The 26,063-nt window shown below is 37.2% G+C and overlaps 1 protein-coding gene across 12 annotated transcripts in view; it reads right to left on the reverse strand.

The window, feature by feature from the left end:
- TANC2 (tetratricopeptide repeat, ankyrin repeat and coiled-coil containing 2) overlaps window positions 1-26,063 on the reverse strand; it is a 473,014-nt gene that overhangs the window by 158,907 nt on the left and 288,044 nt on the right. For all 12 annotated transcript variants that reach the window (XM_055386907.2, XM_055386906.2, XM_055386905.2 and 9 more), the window contains one exon: window positions 1,851-1,976. In XM_055386907.2, coding sequence (XP_055242882.2) covers window positions 1,851-1,976 — 126 coding nt within the window. The remainder of the gene's footprint in view (window positions 1-1,850; window positions 1,977-26,063) is intronic.

Below are 26,063 nucleotides of genomic sequence, written 5' to 3' on the forward strand. Positions count from 1 at the left end.
TTAAAGACCTTATTAAATCTTCAGATACTACAAGCAGATAGGTACTGTCACATATCAACAGAACTCAATATAAAGGTTTCCCAAAAATTTCACTGCTGAAATCTGTCAAATAATTTTCTTTTCTATGTAGTATAACATCTATTATTCAATGATTAGTAAAGCAGAAAATAAAGTCAACAATGTCAGTATGTTTTTTAGTAATGAGATGGAAGATGATGCCAATGTGGCAGATTTTCAATCAAATCTGAAGGTCCATATAGATCAGTAGTTCTGTCCAATCTTCTTTATTACAGCTGTGCATTCTGGTCGGGGCGCAAATCAATTATTTGGTCTCTTGATCAAATTTATTCAGACTTTAGATGTAATCAGTCTAAACTAGTGCTTGATATATTTCCATTTTCTGGACTGTAAACACACAGTTGCATATGCCATGCAACTGGTATATGACAAACTGAAGAACTGGCAAGCAGGATGGACAAAAGGACTGGGAACTAAAAGTATGACTGAGGCTATCAACTAACTGCTGTTGATGGGAGGTATGGTAATTGTTGCAATACAATCAATTATTTTATAATCCTATTTGCTTAGCCATCACTGAAAAACTGTTAGCATAATGATGTCTAGAGTGGACAGCAGACATGTATAAATTCCTTCCTGTGGGAATTGTACACGTTGCACTATACTGCTTAGAGTAGGGAATAGGACAAGGGGTGAAGAAGAGAGCTAAAGAAAGATGAAAATAATCCGTAAGATAAAATTAAAAACACACTTGTGGTAGAGATAGAGATTGCTAACATACCAGAGAAATAAGACTATCTGTTAAAAGCTATCAGAGACAGTCTGGTTCATTTTGAGCAAACGAGAGGCACAGAAATACGAATAAGAGGCTCCTCAACTAGACCATCACTGTAACAAAATGACAGTCTTTAAAAAGATCTGGTGCCAGCTTGGAGAAGCATGTAGCATGCCACAAAGAAGGTAAGGCAACAGGTACCTGAGTGAGAAAAGGATAGGTTGTGTAGCTCTTGCTAGGCCAGGATTATAGGCACTTTCTAAAAGACCAAGATAATAAAATATTGCATGTTACTAGAAATGGCCACTAAAACAAAAATGAAAAAAATTCCCTAGCAAAATACAGCCTGAGTATCCCTTATTTAAAATGCTTGGGATCAGAAGTGTTTTGAATTTCAGATTTTTTTGGACTTTGGAATATTTGCATATATATAATGAAAGATCTTGGAGATAGGATTTGGGTCTAAACAAGAAATTCATATGTTTCATACACAGCTTATACACATAGCCTGAAGGTAATTTTACTCAACATTTTGTGAAACAAAGTTTTCACTGCAACCCATCACATGAGGCTAGGTGTGGAATTTTCCACTTGTGGTGTCATGTTGGCACTCAGAAAGTTTTGGATTTCAAAGCATTTTGCATTTTGGATTTTCAGATTAGGGATGCTCAACCTATACATTATGATCAGCATAGTTCACCTGCAATACGGCTAGGACTGAATCTGGTCCGCAGTCACTTCTGAAATCCAAGATCTTAGAAAGGTTATTTCCCCCATTACCACAGCCTCTTTACATCTGTTTTCTTTCAGAATTTCGAGGAACTAATGCTTCCAAATGTTGATAATTACACAATGCCTGTCTATGAGGAGTACAATGTATTTGTGTTTATCTTTCTCTAGACTCAGCAGAAATGAACTGGTCACATGCTAAAACGGATCATTTCACTTCTTAAGGGAGGTTTAAATAAGTATTGGAATAGGAGACAAAGCAACTTTTTGGCTTTTGCCCATTTCCATCTGTTCCCGGGCATCCTTAAAGCCCTTCTGTGGTTCTAACCTCTTAAATCCTGCTGTGTGCGAGCACCACCCATGCTCTGTCTTGGCATTCGTAGAGAAGTTCTCAAAGGTGTATGTCTCTGCTCATCCAGGTAAGCAAGGTCTTCCAAGTGGGCAGAGCTGGTGGCTGACAAGAAAGAAAAGTTTAGTTAGAATATTTAAGTTCAGAAAATGTCTTTCAGCTAGTCTGTATCTCCAGAACTTTGGAATCAGGGCTTACTCCAGCAAAAAATATATATGCAAAATATGTAATATATATAAAATACATGTATTTTATGCCTTTAAAAATCCAAATAAGTGGTTTGTAAAAAATATTAACCCTTCATTTCACTTGCTACTTTAAGACAGTACATAATAAACCTGTGCTTGCTAAGAGGTTCTATAACCTTAAACAGAGGGATTAAATATTTCCTATTCAAAAAGCAAAACAAACTAAGCAAATAAACATAAACCCTTACTTCATAAAAGAAATAGATAATGGTAGATTTGAGATTTAAAATGAAAAACAAAATGCTAGTCCAAAAGCTTAAAATGCCATCTTGCCTCTGAATGTCTGGATCATGAAAGCTGCAGAGACAGTAACAAAAAGGAAGTTTCTTTGTTATCAAAAGAAATAGTAAATGGGTTTTTACTAAAAACTGAGTGAAAGAAAAAATTCATTTTACAAAAATGTTTCAAATTATAAGAAATACTAGAGTATCCATTTTATTGTTTGAAAATATTAGCTACCAGTGGTTCATGCTAGTAATCCCAGGACTTTGGGAGGCTGAGGAGAGTGGATCGCTTGAGCCCAGGAGTTCAAGACCAGCCTGGGCAACATGGCGAAACCATGTCTCCACAAAAAATGCACAAAAAAATTAGCCAGGCGTGGTGGTGTGCGCCTGTAGTCCCAGCTACTCAGGAGGCTCAGATGGGAGGATTGATTGAGGCTGGGAGGTCAAGGCTGCAGCCAGCCATGATCATGCCATTGCACTACAGCCTTGGCAACAGAGAGACCCTGTTTCAAACAACAACAACAACAACAACACCACAAAAAAAGGAAGAAAATATCAGCTACCAACTTATTACTAACAACTGGTTTGAGTTGGTGAGAGGGGAAAAAAACCCCTAAGATTATCTTTTTATGGCTGCTGGGCCTCAAATGTTTTGCCACCAAATACTTGGGGAGTATATTTCTGTATTGTATGATGTGTTGAGATTACATGGTCATTTGCCTCAAAAACTTTATAATCCAAAATTTTAATCAAGAAATCCAATTTTGCCACCAATGATATATACTACCTTACCAAATAGCTGATTATAAATAAGCTCTTCAATATAAACTAAGAAGCAAAAAAGGAAGGGGAGACAGCTCAGAATTCCCTCAGCATAAGGAAACAAGAATTATGACAGTAAGTAAACTTACATCTCCAACCTCATATATAAGTTGTTTATGATGATTGACATTGGGTACTGATATTCATTTGTTAATCTGTTCATTCATTTAACAAATATAACAAAATTGTTAGTAAAAAAATGTCAGCACTGTGCCGTAACAATACTTTTACCATAGTTTCTAATCAGTGTATAGGAAAGAAAAAAGATGAGCAAGGAAACATTTTACTAAAGAATGTAGCAGATAGCAGTCAAAAGAATATTTTATTAGAAATTTATTAAAATTTTATTAATATTTTATTAAAATTACAGGAATGGAATGGACCTTAAGGGCTATCCCATCCAACACCTGTGCAATGCTCAACTCTGTTATCTCTTTCAATGTAGTTGTATAGCTTATGCCTGAACATGTCACTATCTCTTGATACACCATATTTCAACTTCGCATAACTCTTGTTATTAGCAATATGGTTCTATTTCTCTACCTCTTACCCTCTCTTTCTCTTGATGGTACAGATGATTCTTCTGCTTATATCAAAAAGAAGAAGGAATAATCTTTTTAAAAGTTTATTACTAAGGTGAAAAGAACTAAAAGGAATGAACATGTATTTATTAAACACCTATAATGTGCTGGGTAGTGTGCAACATGCTTTTCTTGAATTATGGCTTTTATTTTAAAGGGAAACAAAAAAAAAAACAGAAAGTGTAACAATGAAGACATTCTGTCTAGTCTCTTAAGAGAAATGCATGGGCTTCTTGCCTGGAGAGATGCTTGGAAGATTTCTGTGTCTTTGCTAAGAATCCCTATGGGTAATTTTTGGCCTCTCCCATATTAAGATAATAATATTAGGAGAGTCTGAGCACAACTATTCCCCTAATTTTACTAAAACTACTACTACAAGCATCATCTCCCTTCCTTTCCTGGATACTTTGAACATAAATATTACCTAAAACACTTACTAAGTAGTTACAAAACATTAGTCATTATATGAGTCCTTTGTATTAGGATATCCTACTTTTCAGAGATATAGATTCCAATTCATATGTATTCCACAGCAGCTCTGAAAATGGGTAATCAATCCCAAACAGAGGCCATACCACTGGCCCAGGGAGACAAGTCAGTTGATTAAGAAGACTGATATAGGTTGAGTATCCCTTCCCTGAAATACCTGGGACTAGAAGTGTTTTAAATTTTGAATTTTGTGGGAGATTCTGAAATGTTTACATTATACTTACTGGTTCAGCATTCATAATCCAAAAATCTGAAATATGAAATGCTCCAATGAGCATTTCCTTTGAGCATCAGGTCAGCACTCAAAAACTTATGAATCTGGAGCATTTCAGATTAGGAATACTCAACCTGTAACTGATTCTAAGCAGAAGCTTTCACCAAAAATCTTCCTCTGCACAAGGACTACACAGAGCTCAGAAACTGTTGCGACTATTGTAACAGAGTAAACTCTTGATATCATGACATTTAGAGTATGGTAAATATATTTGGGAGTGATGCTGGCAACAGGAGAAGGTAATGAGTTTCTTTTTTTTGAGACGAAGTCTCACTCTGTCGCCCAGATTAGAGTGCAGTGGTGCAGTCATGGCTCACTGCAGCCTTGACCTCCCAGGCTCAGGGTCTCCTCCCACTTCAGACTCCCAAGTAGCTGGAACTACAGGCATGCATCACCACGCTCAGCTAATTTTTTAAAATTACTATTTGTAGAGACAGGGTCTCTCTTTGTTGCCCAGGCTGGTAATGACTTCTTTGCTCTTTTCCTGTGCCTCTCCAATGCCAGCAAGCCACACACACTATTAGCAGCTTACTTTCCATATACATACTGTAAAAATAGGTAGTTTCTCAACACAAAAAGTTGAGAAATCTTTTAACTTTATACCATCTCCCCAAATTACTCAATTAAATAACTTTAATATTACAATGAAGCTTTCAATCCAAGTTCTCCACATTCAAGACACAATGATAACCCAGTTTCTCCTTGCAAAGGCGAGGTGAAACACTCTGGTGACACTGGCATTTTGCTTGGTCATAATAGTCCAAAAAAGGCAGTGGAAGGGAGCTACTGGTTATCTCTGCATTTGCTGCTCCCCAAAACATGCCTGGAGCAAACTGAAATACTGCCCCCAGTTCTTCAGCCTTTCCTATATACATGCTCTTTCTCATCTGTCTTTGCAGTTCTCACCACCAGACCCTCAATCCCATTTTGCAGTAATTCCCATTAGAGGTTGAGTACACTTCCCTGCCCCTGAATTTGGGTTTGATCATTTGACTTGCTTTAACTAATGGTATATTAGTAGATGTGATACAAGGAAGGATTTAAAATGTGTTTGTAGAACTGGGCTTGTCTTTTTTGGTTCTGCCAACATTATGAAAGAATATGTCCAGTTAGCCCACTGGTCCAAGGAGGATAGAATAAGGTAGATCTGGAGCCAGTCTCCAGCTTGGAGCCAAACCTAACCAAACTGCCTAGACCAATCAATCCATAGTTAACCTGAGATGAGTGGGTACAAATAAATGATTATGTTGAGCTGCTATATTTTTGTATAGTTTGTTACACAGCATTATTGTACCAATAGCAGAGTGATATACCTGTTGATCTTTCAACATCTGAGTATGGCTTAGGCTGTAGAATTCTAATAGCTCTACATGAGCAGGGACTATGTCTTATTTACATTCTATTCTCAATAAATGCATTATGCCTGGCATAAAATAGGTACTCAAAAATGCTTATTAAATTAATTTGTTGAAAGGGGACCAAGGGCTGTTTGGGTAAAGTATGGTTTCAAGAACAGGCTTGCTGACTTTCTTTTGTATTACATCTACAAAGGCAGAGGAAAATTCTTTCCTGTTCTATAACATGGTAGATTACACTAGCTTTCTTTGGTTTAAAAGGTAGAATCAGCTAATTTCAAGAATAAATACAACAAAAAATAAACAACTCAGATTTGATTTACAGAGAAATCAAAGTGATATTCTGTGAAATATAATTGGCACATTTTATGGTACTTTAAGCTTCAAAAGACATTTTTATAATTAAGTGTTTGAACCAACTTTTATAACTCTGAAATGCCCAATTGTTTTACTGACACTTTGGACCAGTTATCATAAAGAGTGCCAGGATGTGTCCTGTCTGCTCTAGATCTCTGCTTTTATTTGATCTTCATTTAGTTATAATATATAATTATCCTACTTTTCTATCTTAAATAAGCAAGATTTTCAGTAAAAGCTCTTTTTAAAAGATTTCTTGGCAGGCTGAAAATTCAGAGTCAGCTCATCACTATTAATATACAGAGTTTTACATTTAATAACGTTAATGTTCTTCTCTGTGCTCAACTATGATAAGAGCCGATTAAAATGTGCTTAACAATACACACGCTTTATATTTCCCGTCTTAGTTATCTAGGTCTACTGGAAACCCAGCTAAAGGAATTTATCCAAATTGTAGATATAATTTCTATAAAGAAATAAGTATTTGAAAGCTAGTTTAGGGAACTTAAACTAAGAAAGGGAAGTTAGATGCCACATTTTACATCAGAGAGAGTAAAAGAGTAGCAAAAGTATTTAAAAAAAATTTTTATCTCAGCATTCTGAAGTTAAAACTACCCAGAAGAGGTATCTAATGTCTTATTTTAAAACATTAGGGACAACGACAAAACCATCCCTATTGCTGTTCTAATGTTTCCATGAATTCTTTCTTTCTTTTTTGGGGGTTGAGAGGAGTTTAGGCCAAGACTCAGGGGGTGGCCCTGGCCCATAGTTGTTTCTTATGTTTAATCCAATGCCTCCTGCTTTAACCGAAGTCTATTTTCTTTTGTTTGATTCTTTATCGATATCTATGTAGCTACCAAAAAAAAAAAAAAAAAAAAAAAGAGGACTACTAGGGATTCAGACCCATCAAGAATGAAGACTTAGGACATCCTACCAGGGAAAGAACCCCGACTAGATGTGGTCCTGGCTTAGGGCAAAGGACACATGGGATAGGCAGTAGATGAAAAAAGTTACAAATATCAGCTGGGTGCGGTGGCTTGCGCCTGTAATCCCAGCTACTAAGAAGGCTGAGGTGGGAGGATCTCTTGAGGCCAGGACTTTAAGACCAGCCGGGGCATCAAAGCAAGACCTCATCTCTGAAAATTAAACAAACAAACAAAACAACTGATTGGGTATAGTGTGCATATCCGTAGTGCTAGCTACTTGGGAGGCTGAGGTGAGAGAATTGCTTGAGCCCAGGAGTTTGAGGCTGCAGTGAGCACCACTGAACTCCAGCCTGGGCGACAGAGTGAGACTCTTGTCTCTTAAAGAAAAAAAATCAATCTCAGTTTCATAACTAGCTACAGAAATGACGACTATAGCAGCTATGCATATTTTGTTCCTTGCTTTTGTTATATATGTGTGTGTGTGTTATACTAATTTATTCTTTTTCTCGCCTCCTTTCCCTTATTTTATAAATGCAAGTTTTGATGTAAATTAACTTTCCAATTTAGTTTTTAGATAACAAACCATTCAGATAGGACTGTGCCAGAGTTTGAGGAATAATTAACATAGCCAGAGATGGATAGTGTTATATCATCTAAACATAGTTAAAGTGACTGTTGGAACTAGCCTCATTTTGGAGAGGTAAATATGTCTTCAATTACATGAAAGATACTTCCATCTTGTTAGGTTAAAATACAGAGTTTGTTGTGCTGAAAATGTTTGGAGTTTCAAACATGTATAGTTTGGAAGCTCAAATAAATATAGAAGGGTGAGTATGGATGCTGGTTAGCCAAAAAGGTGGACTTTGTTAATTGTTAAGGTTACTGGAGAAATAATTTGTCCCTTCCTGTTCCTGTCAGCATTACCCTAGTCTTACTTGTTCAGCCAAGCATTGGCAGTTCATTCCAGGAGCAGCAGTCGAATCTAGTTTGCAGTTTTTAACCTCATCTCATGTCTTCAGATACTGGCACTGGGTGACCAGTGCCTTGTTCTTAGTGGTCTGGGTCTAATCTCCACAGAACCCTTCTTGGAGCCCTTGTATTAGCCTCAGCTGAGCAGGATCCCCTTCATGGAGATGTAGGTGTCAGCTTTGTGAGGCCTTTCTTCCAATCTTGTATAGTTTAATAATTCTTGCCTCTTTTTGTTTCCTCAGGTCCACAGGTGGTAACTACTTCCTGCAGTTGTTAAATCCATGATACCTCAAGGTTTTCTTACTATCTTTTCAGTTCTTTAAACCTAGTTAATGATTTTTTTTTCTTTTTTGAGATAAACTAGTCACTCTGCCACCCAGGCTGGAGTACAGTGGCACAATCACAGCCCACTGCAGTCTCAATCTCCTGGGCTCAAGCCATACTCCTGCCTCAGCCTCTGAAGTAGCTGGGAGGCTGAGGCAGGCGCACACCACTGTACCTGGCTAATATTTAAAAACAATTTGTTTTGTAGAGATAGGGCCTTGCCACATTGCCCAGGCTAGTCTTGAACCCCTGGCCTCAAATGATCCTTGTACCTTGGCCTCCCAAAGTGCTGGGATTACAGACATAAGCCACCGTGACCAGCCAACAATTATTTATATTATCAAATTCAACCCTTACTCTGTTAAAATAAGTATGTGGTTTATGTCTCCTGACTGGCCCCTAAATGATACAGGATAGAAAAGAATTGAACACCAGTCCCTTTCATATACGTGATGTTGATAATAAAGCAATATCACAGAATGTAGATGCAAAAGAATTTTTTTTTTTTTTGAGACAGGGTCTCATTTTGTCACCCAGGCTAGAGTGCAGTGGTGTGATCTTGACTCACTGCAACCTCTGCTTCCCAGGTTCAAGCGATTCTACCTTAGCCTTCCGAGTAGGCGTGCACCACAACTCCTGGCTAATTTTTTGTAGAGACAAGGTTTCGCTGTGTTGCCCAGGCTGGTCTTGAACTCTTGAGCTCAAAGCAATCGGCCCACCTTGGTCTCCCAAAGTGCTGGGACTACAGGCGTGGGCCATCGCACCCAGATGAGAAATCTTAAAAGATCACCTAGTATAAACACCAGCAAATGATAATCTGGGAACCAAATATGGCCTGCTACCTGTTTTTGTTAATAAAGTTTTACTTGAACAGAACCCTGCTTATTCATTTAAATACAGTATCATTTATATCAGAGCTAAGTAGTGATATAGGCCATGTGGCCTGCAAAGCCTAAAATACTTACTAGCTGCCTTTTAATAAAAAAGTTGCTGACTCCTGATCTATTCAAATCCTCTCATTTTATGATTAGGAAACAGTGGAGTGACTTGTCTAAAGTGATTCAGTCACTGGCAGTAGAGCAGCCCATGAAGCCAGGTATCCTGACTCTCAGTACAGTGAGTGCCTCCTTCCTTCCCACTTTAAAGCTAAACAGATTTAAATCTCTTTTTAAAAGCTTATTTTTTATTCCTTATTCATCTTCGTCACTTTCTTTTAATTCTGTTTTATGGCTTCAAAGAGCAGTAATAGTGACCTTGCTAATGCAAAGTAATGTACCCTGTATATCATATACTAATAAATCACAGCTCTCTGCGCTTGAAATATTTTCTGCAGTAAGAAACAAAATGAAAAAACAAACAAAAGCTCCCAAAACACTATTTTTCATATGAAAATAAAAATAATTATAGGGTACTTTTTAAGCTGATAAACTGAAGAGTAATTTGAAAAGAAGATTAATGGAAATAAGTATCTTCTATTCACATTAAAGCAAAATTCAAATAAAATCTTAACAGCTAGGTGAGCGACAGAAATTTCTGGTTACCATTATGGCAATATTAATGGCACAGTATATAATTTCAAAGCAAGGTTCTAGGAGAGTTCGTTTATTAAAATGGCTCACATTAAAATGGTTTGACACGTTTTAATTAAAAGAGAATGTATTTTTCATTAATAGTGAGTAAAAATGATAATAGAAATGTATAAAATGGAGTGCAGCAAAATGCTGTATTAAGGGAAAAAAGCCTACGAGGGAAGGTGGAACAAGATAGTCAAATAATACCCTCCAACGATTGTTTCCCTGTTCCCCTGCAGGAACACCAAACTGAACAACTATTCACATAAGAAAGCACCTTCATAAGACCCAAAAATCAGGTGAGCAATCCTAGTACCTGGTTTTAACATCATATTAAAACTTTGGGTGCAGGTGACCTAGTGAGACACCAGCTGGGGTGGCCAAGGGAGTGCTAACGTCACCCCTCCACTAACCCCAAGCAGTGCAGCTCACAGCTCTGGGAGATGCCTTCCTTCCACCTGAGGAGAAGAGAGGAGACAGTAAAGAGGACTTTGTCTTGGAACTTGGATACCAGCTTAGCCACAGTAGAATAGGGCCGCAGGAAGAGTTCTGGGGCCCCTATTTCGGGCCCTAGCTCCCAGAAGACTTTTCTAGACACACCCCATGCCAGAAGGGAACCTCCTACCTTGAAAGGAAGGACCCAGTACTGGCAGGATTCATTATTTGTTGATTATAGAGCCCTTGAGCCTTGAATCAACATCAGCAGTACTCACACAGCACTTGCCACAGGCCTTGGATGAGACCCAGGGCCATGCTGACCTTAGGTGTGACTCTGTGTATTCCCTGTTTGACGGAGGACTCCTGCTTGAGGAAAAGAGAGGCAGGAGTGAAGGGGGCTTTCTTTTATAGATAGGGTACCAGCTTGGCCATGGGGGTAAAGCACCAAGAGGGCTTCTGGGTTCCCCAATTCCAGGCCTTGGCTCCTGGATGGCATTTCTGGACCTGCCTTGGACCATAGGGGAGCCACCTACCCTGAAGGGAGAGACCCAGGCCTAGCAGCATTCACCACAAGCTGAATGAAGAGCTCTTGGGCCTTGAGTGAACATGAGCAGTAGCCAGGCAGTACTTGCCATGGGCCTGGGGTGTTGAGACTCCTTCTACACGAGGGAAGGTGAAGGAAGAGTGGGAAGGACTTTATCTTGTGGCTTTGGTGCCCGCTCCACTGCACTAGCATGGAACACCAAGTAGATTTCAAGGTTCCTGACTCCAGGCCCTGGCTCCTGGACAGCATTTCTGGACCTGCCTTGGGCATTAAAGAGGAGACAGAGACTGGGGTAGAATGTTTATTCAAAGGGAGAATAACAGAGAACTAAGAGAAATATATTAATATTCAAGTAAAAGAAGCTAATAGAACACCAAGCAGATTTAACCCAAATAAGACTATCTCAAGATACTTTCCCAAAGGTGAAGGATAAAGAAAGGATCCTAAAAGGAACAAAAGAAAAGAAACAACATACAAAGGAGCTCCACTACATTTGGCAACAGACTTCTCAGTGGAAACCTTACAGGCCAGTAAAGAATGGCATGACATATTTAAAGTGCTGATGAGAAAAAAAATTCTATTGTAGAATAGCGTATCCAGGGAAAACATCCTTCAAACATGAAGGAGAAACAAAGGCTTTCCCAGACAAACAAAAGCTAAGAGATTTAATTAACACCAGACCTGTGCTACAAGAAATGCTAAACAGAGTTCTTCAATCTGAAAGAAACGGACATTAATGAGCAATAAGAAATTATCTTAGGTACAAAACTCACTGTAACAGTATAGTTCACAGACCACTGTAATTGTGATTTATAAACTACTCATATCTTGAGTAGAAAGCCTAAAAGTTGAACCTATCAAATATAATAACTACTTTTCAAGACATAGATAGTATAAGATATAAATAGAAACAATAAAAAGTTAAAAAGCAGGGGAGATGAAGTTAAAGTGTAGAGAGTTTTTATTAGTTTTCTCTTTGCTTATTAGTTGGTTTGTTTTTGCAATCAGTGTTAAGTTGTTATCAGTTTGAAATAAATGGGTTATAAGATGTTACCTGTGGCTGGGTGCGGTGGCTCACGCCTGTAATCCCAGCACTTTGGGAGGCCAGGGCAGGTGGACTGCTTGAGCTTAGGAGCTCAAGACCAGCCTGGGCAACATGGCAAAACCCCATCTCTACAAAACACTACAAAAAATTAGCTGAGCATGGTGGTGTGCACCTGTTATCTCAGTTACTAGAGAGGCTGAGGTGGGAGGATCACTTGAGCCCAGGAGGTGGGGGTTGCAGTGAGCTAAGATCACGCCACTGCACTCCACCCTGGGTAACAAAGTGAGACCCTATCTCAAAAACAAAAACCGAAACCAGATGTTATATGCAAGCTTCTAGGTAATCTCAAACCAAAAAGCCAACAACAGATACACAAAAAATAAAAAGCAAGAAATTAAAACATACTGCCAGAAAAAAATCACGTTCACAACAAGGACGGCAGGAAGGAAAGAAAGAAGAACGCAAAACAATGAGAAGAAAAATAACAAAATGGCAGGAGTAAGTCTTTCCTCATCAATAACAACCTTGAACGTAAATGGAATAAACTCTGCAATCAAAAGACACAGCGTGGCTGAATGGACCAAAAAAAAAAAAAAATACCAACCAACCAACCAAACAAAAAACAAAAAACAAGACCCAATTATCTGTGGCCTACAAGAAACACACTTAACCTACAAAGACATATACAGACTGAAAATAAAGGGATAAAAAAGATATTCCATGTAAATGGAAATAAAAAAAGAATAGGAGTAGCTATAGTTATATCAGACAAAATAGATTTCAAGACAAAAATTATAAAAAGAGACAGAGAAGGTCACTACATAATGATAAAGGGTTCAATTCAGCAAGAGGATATAACAACTGTAAATATATATGCACCCAACACTGGAGCACCCAAATACATATGCACCTAACACTGGAGCACCCAATTATTATTAGAGCTAAAGAGATAGACAGACTTGAATACAATAATAGCTGGAGACCTCAACACCCCACTGTCAGCATTGGACAGATCATCCAGACAGAAAATCAGAAGAAACATTCGACTTAATCTGCATTATAGACCAAATGGATCTAATAGATATTTATAGAACATTTCATCCAATGGCTGCAGAATAGACAATTCTTCTTTTCAGCACATGGATCATTCTCAAGGGCAGACCATATGTTAGGTCACAGAACAAGTATTAAAGAATTAAAAGAAAATCATATGAATTATCTTCTATGACCACAATGGAATAAAACTAGACATGAGTAACAAGAGGAACTCTGGATACTATACAAACACATGGAAATTAAACAATATGCTCCTCATGATCAGTGGGTCAATGAAGAAGTTAAGAAGGAAATTAACAGATTTCTCGAAACAAATTAAAATGGAAACACAACTAGTATGGAACACCTATAGGATACAGTGAAAGCAGTATTAAGAGGAAAGTTTACAGCAATAAGTGTCTACATAAAAAAGGCAGAGGCCGGGAGCAGTGGCTCATGCCTGTAATCCTAGCACTTTGGGAGGCCAAGGCAGGTGGATCACTTGAGGTCAGGAGTTTGAGACCAGCCTGGCCAACATGGTGAAACTCTGCCTCTAATAAAAATATAAAAATTAGCCAGGCATGGTGGTGGGCATTTGTAATCCCAGCTACTCGGGAGGCTAAGGCAGGAGAATCGCTTGAACCTGGGGGAAAGAGGTTGCAATGAGCTGGGATCACACCACTGCACTCCAGCCAGGGCAACAGAGTGAGACTGTCTCAAAAAAAAAAAAAAAAAAAAAAGAAAAGAAAAGTCAAATAAACAACTTAATGATGCTTCTTAAAGAACAAAGTAAACAGTAAACTAAACCCAAACTTAGTAGAAGGAAAGAAATAAAGATTAGAGCAGAAATAAATGAAATTGAAACAAAAAATACAAAAGATCAACGAAATGCAAAGTTTTTTTGGAGAAGATAAAATTGACAAACTTTTAGCCAGACTAAGAAAAAAAGAGAGAAGACCCAAATAAATTGAAATCAGAGATGAAAACGACATTACAACTGATACCACAGAAATTCAAAGGATCATTAGAGACTACTATGAGCAACTATATACCAATCAATTGGAAAACCTTGAAGAAATGGATAAATTCCTCAACATACACAACTTACCAAGACTGAACTATGAAGAAATGCAAAACTTGAATAGACAAAGTAATGAGATCAAAACCATAATAAAAAGTCTCCCAGCAAAGAAAAGCCCAGGATCCAATGGCATCACTGCTGGATTCTACCAAACATTTAAAAAAGAACTACTGCCGGCCGGGCGCGGTGGCTCACGCCTGTAATCCCAGCACTTTGGGAGGCCGAGGCAGGCGGATCATAAACAAGGTCAGGAGATCAAGACCATCCTAACATGGTGAAACCTCGTCTCTACTAAAAATACAAAAAATTAGCCGGGCGCCTGTAGTCCTAGCTACTCGGGAGGCTGAGGCAGGAGAATGGTGTGAACCCGGGAGGTGGAGCTTGCACTGAGCCGAGATAGTGCCACTGCACTCCAGCCTGGGGGACAGAGTGAGACTTTGTCTCAAAAAAAAAAAAAAAAAAAAAAAAAAAAAAAAAAAAAACTATTCCCAATCCTACTCAAACTATTCAAAAAAGTAGAGGAGGAGAGTATTTCCAAACTCATTCTATGATGCTAGATTACACTGATTCTAAAACCAAATGAAGACCCATGAAAACAAGAAAACCACAGGCCAATATTCCTGATGAACACTGATGCAAAAATCCTCAACAAAATACTAGCAAAACAAATTCAACAGCACATTAAAAAGATCATTCATCATGACCAAGTGGGATTTAACCCAGGGATGCAAGGATGGTTCAACACACACAAATCAATCAATGTGCTACACCATATCAATAGAATGAAGGACAAAAATAATACAATCATTTCAATTCATGCTGAAAAAGCATTTGCTAAAGTTCAACATCCCTTCATGATAAAAATCCTAAAAAAACTGGGTACAGAAGGAACATACCTAAACACAATAAAAGACATATACGACAGACTCATAGCTAGTATCATACTGAATGGGGAAAAACTAAAAGCCTTTCCTCCAAGAACTAGAACAAGACAAGGATGCCCACTTTCACAATGGTTATTCAACATAGTTCTGGAAGTCCCAGCTAGAGCAATCAGACAAGAGAAAGAAATATAGGGCATCCAAACTGGAAAGAAAGAAGTCAAATTATCCTTGTTTGCAGATGATATGATCTTATATTTTAAAAAACCCAAAGATTTTACAAAAAAACAGAATAAACAAATTCAGTAAAGTAGCAGGATACAAAATCAACATTCATACCACAGTAGCATTTCTATATGCCAACAGCCACCAAGATGAAAAAGAAATCAAGAAAGTAATCTCATTTATGATAGCCACAAATAATATAACTAGGAATACATTTAAGTAGAATAGTGAAAGATCTCTACAACTGTAAAACAATAATGTAAGAAATTAAAGAGGACACAAAGGAATGGAAAGACATTTCATGTTCATTGACTGGAATCAATCAATATTGTTAAAATGTCCATACTACCCAAAGCAATCTACAGATTCAAAGCAATCCTATCAAAATAATAATCACATTCTTTATAGAAATAGAAAAACTAATCCTAAAATTTATATGAAACCACAAAAGACCCCAAATAGCCAAAGCCATCCCAAGCAGCAGGCACAGTGCTCACGCTTGTAATCCCAGCACTTTGGGAGACCGAGGCAGGTTGACTGCTTGAGCCCAGGAGTTTGAGACCAGCCTGGATAACATGGTGAAATCCTGTCTCTACCAAAAACAACAACAACAACAACAACAAAAACCCTCAAACCAAAAATTAGTCGGGCGTGGGTGGCACACACCTATAGTCCCAGCTACTCGAGGTCTGAGGTGGGAGAATCACTTGAGGTTGAGGTCCAGGGAGGTCAAAGCTGCAGTGAGCCATAATTGTGCCACTGCATTCCAGCCTGGGTGACAGAGCGAGATCCTATGTCAAAAAAACCCAAAACCAAAAATCAAATAAAAATGGATTAAAAACTTAAGTTTAAGACCCCAAACTATGAAACTGTTAAAGTAAAACACTGAAGAAATTTTTCAGAACCCTGGTCTGGGCAAAGGTTTCTTGGGTAATACTCTAAAAGCGCAGGCAGCCAAAACAAAAATGAACAAATAGGATCATATCAAGTTAAAAAGCTTTGTACAAGGGAGGAAACAATCAACAAAGTGAAGAGACAACCGACAGAATGGGAGAAAATATGTGCAAACTATCCATCTGTCAAGGGATTAATAAGCAGAATATATAAGGAGCTCAAATAACTCTATAGGAAAAAAATCTAGTAACACAATTTTAAAATGGGCAAAAATAGACATTTCTCACAAGACATACAAACGGCAAACAGGCATATGAAAAGGTGCTCAACATCACTGACATCAGAGAAATGCAAATCAAAACTTCAGCGAGATATTATCAAATGACTTTTATCCAAGAGACAAGCAATAATGAATGCTGGCAAAGATGTGGAGAAAAGGGAACCCTTGTTCACTGTCGGTAGGAATGTAAATTAGGTCAGCCACTACAGAAAACGGTACAGAGGTTACTCAAAAAATTGAAAATAGTACTACTATATGATCCATTGCTAGGTATATACCCCAAAGAAGGAAAATTAGTATCTGCAGTTCCATGTCTGTTGCAGCACTATTCACGATAGCCAATATTTGGAAGAAACCTAAGTGTCCGTCAACAGAAGACTGGGTAATTGCGCCACTGCACTCCAGCCTGGGCAACAGAGCGAGACTCCTTCCAAAAAAACAAAACACAACAAAACAAAAAACAGATGACTAGGTAAAAAAAATGTGGTACATACACACAATGAAGTACTATTCAGACATAAAAAAGAGTAAGATCCTGTCATTGCCAGCAACATGGATAGAACCAGAGGTCATTATGTTAAGTGAAATAAGCCAGGCACAGAAAGACAAACTTTGTATGTTCTCAGTCATATGTGAGAGCTAAAAATTAAAATAACCGAACTCATGGAGACAGAGAGTAGAATGATGGTTACCAGAGGCTGGGAAGGGTCGCTGGGGTGGGGGTAGTGGGGATGGTCAAAAGGTACAAAAATACAGTTTGACAGAATGAATAAGATCTAGTATTTGACAGCAAAACAGGGTGGGCTATAGTCAACAATAATTTTGTACAACAAAATGTACAATATTGTACATTTAAAAATAACTAAGAGAGAATAGTTGGAACATTTGCAACAAAAATAATCAATGCTTGAGGTGATGGTTATGCCATTTACTCTGATGTGATTATTACACATTGTATGCCTGTATCAAAATATCTCACCCACCCTATAAATATATACATATACTATGACCCATAAAAATTAAAAAGAAAGAAGCCTAATACAGATATATTTTTAAAAAATTATACTCATCTAATATTTTAAAGATTAAACTATGAGAGACCTTATACTGTGGAGAACATATTCCAATTAAATAATAGTCATGTAATTCATTTTAATTTTTGTATCAAAAAATCTTCTGGCAAGTACTTTTAGCCACAGGTTTAGTTTCTCACGTTTAACTTCCTATATTTAAATAAAAGCTGGTGGTTTGTAAAATATCAATATTTAGTGTGGTTTTAACAAGTTAAGCTAATCTTTTATTTTTTTTGAGACGGAGTCTGGCTCTGTCGCCCAGGCTGGAGTGCAGTGGCGCAATCTCAGCTCACTGCAAGCTCCGACTCCCGGGTTCACGCCATTCTCCTGCCTCAGCCTCCCGAGTAGCTGGGACTACAGGCGCCCGCCACCACGCCCGGCTAATTTTTTGTATTTTTAGTAGAGACGGGGTTTCACCATGTTAGCCAGGATGGTCTCGATCTCCTGACCTCGTGATCCGCCCGCCTCGGCCTCCCAAAGTGCTGGGATTACAGGCGTGAGCCACCACGCCCGGCCAAGTTAAGCTAATCTTTACTATTGAAATACCTAGGAAGATGAACATCACTATTCTATCGCCTTGATTTATTTCACAAAACCAAGAAATATAGTAAATATGCTTTGGCATGAGCACATTTCTCAATTTCAGACAAATGACACTAGAAGAAAAAGACAAACATTGCCATCACTGAACTGAGTGAATAGTTCATTCCTTCAAAAATCCAAATAGAGGTACAATGACCTTAAAAAAAAAAAAAGCAGTGATATTCAATATCAAATGCAATAGCTCTGGGGTCCTGATGTTGGGCTTAGACAGCTTTCCAATCAGTAAATGGGGAACTATGGCTTTAATCTGGGACTACAATTATGGTTGGTGTTATCTGAATCTATCATTTTCCACTGCCTTTTTTTCTTATTAATCATTGTCCCTAGTCCTCTTTTAGTTTCTCTTTGCTTCATCATTTTCAAAATTCTTCTCCTTTCAAATAGATTATTTAAAGGCATATGAGACAAATATTGGAAAGATCAGCCAGGAGACACAAACTTCTGTTAGGGGTTTCCCTTTGTTCTTCTAGTTGTACCTAGTTGTACTCTTCCTCACAGTCATTTGGATCTTTTCCATTTGTATATCATTTTCTGATAAAAAGGCTTGGTCAAACTGCGTCAAACTTATCTTTCCCTTTGCCAAAACTTTGCTTAGGCTGCACTTTCCTTGCTTTCCTAATCAATCTCCCAGTCAGAATTAATTGCTTCTCCTTCTCAGCAACCACATAAATATATACTGCTGTTTAGAATTTGTGTTATTCAGGTAGGTGTTTACATGTCTGCCTTCCTTCACTGATTGTAGTAGGTTCTTGAGAACAAGAGGAAATGCCCGATTCATCTTTCATTATTCTACCACTTCAGAGTAAATCAGAGTGCCCTGCACATGATGCTCAATGTAGAACTAAATTCCAGACTGGTCCTACTTAGATTTCATAATCCGTTTGGCACGATCCTCCTCCTCCTCACTGTTTTGCTTTCTTAATGCTTAACAGATATCACTAAAATAATATGCTTGGCTTCAACAACGTTTCTATTATCTTCCTTCAGATATTCATGATCCCCCTTTTCTTTTTTCCATAGCATACACCACCTTCTAGCATAGTATATAAATTACTTATAAATTACCAGCCTGGGTAACGTTACTTACTAACATTACTTTTCCCAACAATAACGTAAACTACATGAGAATGGGAATCTTTGTTTTGTTTATTAATGATGATACTTAAGTGCTTTGAACAGTGCCTGGCATATAGTACCTGCTCAATAAATACTTGTCTAATGAACGAATAACCATTATTATATGCACATTTCATGTTTCAGCTACATTTAACAATGAGCAAACAACAACTTAACTTTTGTCTTACTGGGTTATTTTGAAGGAGTCGGCTATAGCAACAATGCCTTGTACATCATCATCTCATACAAACACCAATGACAGCTCTACAGGGACACATATGTTCCTACCTTATAGCGCTAGTCTTACTACGCAATTGTACTGTAAAAATTTTTGAGATAGTTCTGTCAGATTAAATTAACATTATACTGGGAAGATATTAGGTTGGAGGATTGCTTGAGCCCAGGGATCGAGACCAATCTGGGCAACACTGTGAGACCCTGCCTCATTCATTCATCCATAAATAAATAAATAAATAAATAAATACTATAATATTTAACTAACACTTTCCAGATACAAGTATAAGATATAATCAGGTGAGTTCAGATGAATGGAGAAAGCAGAAAAACAAATCTGTAACAAAATTTTTATGTAAAGAGAAAAAGCTTTAAAAAGTAAATCCACAAAGTTTGTCATTTAAAAGACTTGTTTTGAGAAGGAAGAGGGAAAAGAAAAAAAGAACAGCTTTTTTTAGATTTCATCAGATTGTAACAGCTGAGGACAACTCAGAGCATTTAACTGACATGCATTTTTGAAGTTAAAATAATTTAAATACACTACAAGTGGGCAGAAGAAATCTAACAGACATTTGGTATACAACATTTTAGAGATAACTCTATACTGAGTTTGGAAGACAGTTTGAATTGTTTCTTCTTATATCAGTTGCCACTAATGCAAACAGATTATAGTAGTAAAATTGTCATTCTAGCTGACTTGAGCAAGGAACCTGGAATGACACTGTATGTTTGCTCCTGCCTGGGCAAGAAGCCACTCTGCTGTCCTTATACCCTTGATACATAAAGCCAACGTTCTGACTGCTGAAAAGCCCATTTTTGATTTTTGCAAAATCTCTATTAAAAGTTCCTGATTGGGTTTGCTTAAATTCCCCTAGATTCCCGTTCTGTATTTACCTGATTCTTAAGATCCTTAGGAAAACATGAAGCTCCAAGCACTAACAAGTAGATGGCCAGAGTTTATATTTTAGCTGACTTCTGTTGTTTGTATGTTTCCCTGATAGACCTCTCATTCTCACACAAAGCACTGACGACAGCTGTTGCAAGCAAACATTTCCTGCTTCCCACATCCCTCCAATTCACTGCCAATCTCATTTTTGGACATCAAGGATGACCGTAGACTGCCTACTCTGATAATTTCTGCCATGCAACCACAAGTCCACAAGAGTCTTCTACTTCCTTCCAACACACAGGCTTAAAAACAAATATGCAATAGCAATTTACATTTTGAAAACAAAACACATTGTTAAATCTTTTTAACATTTTAGAATTTTAATTTAAAGGTGTATGAACAGCTAAGTTTATATTCAGAAAACTGAGCTACTCCAGAAAATTCCAAGCCTTAATGTTGCAGACTGCCAAAACTCAACTTTAATCACTTTATCATTTGAGTTAAAAGTTTTCATGTTTTCAGCAAATAGTACTATCCTCATATGTGGAACATGGAGTGTTAATTGTTTTATCTATTTTAACTATGAACTTCACTTGTTGGAGTCTTTATGTTTTTAAAAGTATACAGCTGAATCTATTTGACCAACATATTAGTCAAACTTCTATTTTAATACTGTAAATAAAATACTCATGATTTTAAAAATTTTTACTATATATATTTCTTCCATTTATGTCATATGTAAGTTAAAAGCTTAGAAAAATATTTTTAAAAATAATTCACCATAAATATTTGCATATGTGCTGACTCCATTCTCCCCACAAAAGTGTCACAAAAGCCACAAGTCATTTCTGTTCTTTTTAAAATCAAGAATCTTGGCATTATGGAATAATATATATAGTTTTATTCATTACAGTTCAATCCAGTAGCAGCCTCAAGGATTTTAAATAATCCCCTAAAAATTTCCTGGTCATGCCAGAAGATGTGGTCCTAAAAAGATGCTAAGGAGCTTAGGCAATAGAAGGTGATCCTCTTCCCAAATTGGGAAGAAATCTGTATCATGGCAAGGACCATTTAAACAATTATTAACCCAGGTTTTTAAAAGTTACTCAAGTGGTATTTTTCACATTATTATTCAACATCATTTGGTCTCTAAAATAAATAATTATATTAGTCACACAGAAATTAAGTTTAAAAAAGGTGAGAAGTTTAAAAGTTGGATCTGAATAAGGCTTTTTATTACTGGCATTCATCATTCCCATCCCCATCCTGCCCTTGACGTTCAGATGCTTAGAACAATTTAATAAGTGTGAATATACTGACTTTTTTTTTTCCTATTTCAAGCTCACTTCATATTTGAAATCCTCAATTATTCCTGTTCACCAGAGATTTAGCATCGGATTCTCCCCAGTTTAGGGAACCACTTCTATGTACCCATTAGAAAGGAAAGGAAAGTATGTGTATCTAGAGCTAAATGAAAAGAGCAGACCCTCCTGAGATGAGAAAATTTAATTTAAAAATGGTTTAGATATGTAATCATTTAAGCTACCAGAGGTTGTGGTTTTATCAAATATTTACATACATTATATATTTAGCTGGGCAATTCCCTGTGAAAGTAATTTTATTTCTCTACGTTCTGGAAAAATTTTCAATCTACAATCTACTAAGTGTTGAAAATAACGGAGTCATTTGGTTTATAGCTTCCTTTTCTGCCTCTTTCTGAGCATCCTGAAACCATGGTTTCCAGACACAAAAAACAACCTAATACAAACTATTCCCTGACCTATGACTTGCCCTGTAGGCCAAAGTAGGTCTGTTTGTATTATGTTCAACACTGACAAGAAATAATTTTCTGATGAAGTATTTTGTTCAACACAGTCAATATGTACTACTCCAGTAGCATATAATCTTGTTCTCCAGGACAGAGCTATCTGATCTCTGATGGTATATTTACCTTTTACCCTTCCTTTAAGGAAGAGTGATATGTACTGCTTAAGAATCTAAAGCACTCTGCTAGCCAGAAAGACTAACATTATGGGAAGACAATTGTGGTAAATAAAAAAATCATTCACAATTAAGGTCTAGTCTACAGATGTAACAATTTAGGATGATGTAATTGTTTCTATTTTTTTTTAACATGAGTAGGGGAAGAGGAGGGACAAGAGGGAAAAAATATTAAGTATTTCAGGAAGTATTTTCCAATACTTGAGTTAAAACAAACTCCAATGTCGTAAAGAAATCAGTTTTATAAAACATGATATAAACAGTATGTTTTCTATTAAAAAGATAAAGAGAAAAGTGACATGAAAAACATGGTCTATTAGAAAAAAAATTGACAAATTGACCTCACCAAAATTTGACATTTTTATATTTCCTAATATACCAGTAAGAAAACAAAAAGACAAGCAACAGACTGAAGTATTTGCAAATACATGTCTGATGTGACTTGTATCCAGAATATACAACAAATTCTTACAAATCCAAAGAAAATAACCCAATATGAAAATGTGCTAAAGTTTGAATAGATATTTCACTAAAAAATAAATGAATAGATAACAATACACAAAATAAGCTCAACATTAGCAGTCATTAGGAAAATGCAAATTAAAACCTCATGAAATATCATTTCACACCAGCTAAAGGTAAGACAATAACAAAGGAGATGTGGAGAAACAGGAATCCTTGTACACTGCTGGTGGGAATGCAAAATAGTACAGCTACTTTGGAAAACATTTTTGCATTTCTTAAAAAGTTAAATATAAGCTTACCATAAGATTCAGCAATTCTACTCCTAGGTATCTATCCATCCAAGAGAAATGAAAACATATGTCTACCCAAACACTTGCAAACAAATGTTCACAGCAGCACTATTCACAATAGACCAAAACTGGAAACAATGTCTATCAAATGGTAAATGAATAGACATAATATGGTACAGTCATACAGTGGAATCCTACTTGAAATAAAAAGGAAGAAACTACTGATATATATATATATATATATGTCATAAACCTCAAAAACATTATGCTGAGTGAAAGAAGCCAGATACAAGAGACGACACACCATATGACTCCATTTATGTGACATTTCCAGAAAATACAAATATATAGACTCTGTCAATTAGTGGTTGCCTGGGAACTGGAAGAGGGAATGGGAATAATGTTAAATAGATGCAGAAATCTTTCTGAGGTAATGAAAATGTCCTAAAGCTGATTCATGGTGAGGGTTACACAACTTGCTACATTTACTAAACATTACTGAATTGTACACTTGAAATGGGTGAATTTTATAATATATAAAATAAGACTCAATGTACTTGTTTTTAAAAAAAATTTTTAAAAAATCCACACACAGACTGCTGCTTTAGAAAACAAACAAACAAACAAAAAGTTCTGGCCAGTTTGGGTACTCATCTTAGGTTTATATACTCAATAAAATGAAACATTTTAAATAAATTATCTATTTGTTGTAGTTATTAGGTTTTATTAAGCAATACTAAAAATAGATAATTCAGACAAAGATCTTGTTATGTTTCCTAGGACTGCTATTTCTACACCAAAGAAAAGAGAAAATCCTTCTGCAAAGACAACAGGCCTACATATATATAATTTTTTTTTTTTTTTTGAGACAGAGTCTCACTCTGTATCCCAGGCTGGAGTGCACTGGTGCAATCTTGGCTCACTGCAACCTCCGCCTCCCAGGTTCAAGCAATTCATGTGCCTCAGTCTCCTGAGCAGTTGGGATTACAGGTGCACGCTACCATGCACAGCTAATTTTTTTTTTTTTTTTTGGATAAGGAGTCTCGCCTTGTTGCCCAGGCTGGAGTGCAGTGGCACGATCTCAGCTCACCGCAACTTCCACCTCCCGGGTTCAAGGGATTCTCTGTGCCTCAGCCTCCTGAGTAGCTGGGATTACAGGCGCCTGCCACCACGCCCAGCTAAGTTTTTGTATTTTTAGTAGAGATGGAGTTTCACCATGTTAGCCAGGCTGGTCTTGAACTCCTGACCTCGTGATTCATCTGCCTCAGCCTCTCAACGTGCTGGGATTACAGGTGTCAGCCACTGCGCCTGGCCAATTTTTGTATTTTTAGTAGAGACGGGGTTTCACCATGTTGTTCAGGCTGGTCTCGAACTCCTGACCTCAAGTGATCCACCCACCTTGTCCTCCCAAAGTGCTGAGATTACAGGTATAAGCCACCGTGCCCTGCCACATTTTATATATTTTAAAAACTGGTATGATTTACATATGTAGAGTATATAAATCTTTGGTGTATAGTTTAATTATTTTTATACATGTGAGAGTCTTCAAAAAGTTCATTGAAATGCATCTTATGAAAAAACTATGGATGAATTTCAAAAATTTTTTGCATCAAAATAAATTCATACTAACTTATTATAAGATGTCTGAACAGGATATAGTTTGAGGCATTAAGAACAAGACATTAGTGTGAAAAAAGCCCTTATCAGAGCAACATGAATTCTGCTAAAATTGAAGCAAGGATAAACAGCAAAGTTATGGTGAAGCCTGGGTGGAAGAACAGTAAAATCACTGATTTTTACAAAACATTTATGGAGACTGTATTAGTCCATTTTCACACTGCTAATAAAGACATACCCTAGACTGGGTAATTTATACAGGAGAAGAGGTTTAATGTACTCACAGTTCCACATGGCTGGGGGCCTCACAATCATGGCAGAAGGCAAGGAGGAGCAAGTCACCTCTTACATGACATACTCCCCTTTATAAAACCATGAGAAATCAAGAGATTTATTCGCTATCATGAGAACAGCACAGGAAAGACCTGCCTCCATGATTCAATTACCTCCCACTGGGTCCCTCCCACAACACTTGGGAATTGTGGGAGCTATGATTCAAAATGAGTTTTGGGTGGGGACACAGCCAAACCATATCAGAGACAATACGCTAAAGAAATCAGCAGTTTACAAATGGATAACTTGTTTTAAGAAGGGATGAGACAGTGTTGAAGCCTGCAGTGGCAGACCATCCACAAAAATTCATCTTGTTTGTATCCCAATTGAAAAGGACAAATGATAACAGCACAAACAATAGCCAACATGACAGATGTCTCAATGGGTTCTGCTTACACAATTATGACTGAAAAATTAAAATGGGGGCAAACTTTCCACTAAATAGGTGCCAAAACCATTGTCCCCAGATCAGCTGCAGAAAAGAGAAATGCTTTCAATGAAAATTTAAAACAAAATGAGTAGGATTCGGATCCTGGAGCATTTCTTTGAAGAACGGTAATGGGATGAAACATGGCTTTACCAGTACAATCCTGAAGACAAAGCACAACCAAAGCAAGGGCTACCAAGAGGTGGAAATAGTCCAGTCACAGCAAAAGTGGACTAGTCAAGAGCAAGCATCATGGCAACAGTTTTCTGGGGTGATCAAGACATTTTGCTTGTTGACTTTTTGGAGGACCAAAAATGACCCACCTGCTTACCATGAAAGTGTTTTGAGCAAGCCAAAGCTTGAGCAGAAAAACACCTAGGAAAGCTCCACCAGAGAATCCTTTTCCACCACAATGATACTCCTGCTCATTCCTCTCATCAAACAAAGGCAATTTTGCAAGTTTAGATGGGAAATCCATCTTACAGTCTTGATTTGGCTCTGACTTTTTTGTTTCTTAATCTTAAAATCTGTAAAAGGCATGCATTTTTCTTCAGTTTATAATGTAAAAAAGACTTAATTGA

This window comes from Gorilla gorilla, chromosome 4 (genome assembly GCF_029281585.2).
Source record: "Gorilla gorilla gorilla isolate KB3781 chromosome 4, NHGRI_mGorGor1-v2.1_pri, whole genome shotgun sequence".
NCBI lineage: Eukaryota > Metazoa > Chordata > Mammalia > Primates > Hominidae > Gorilla > Gorilla gorilla.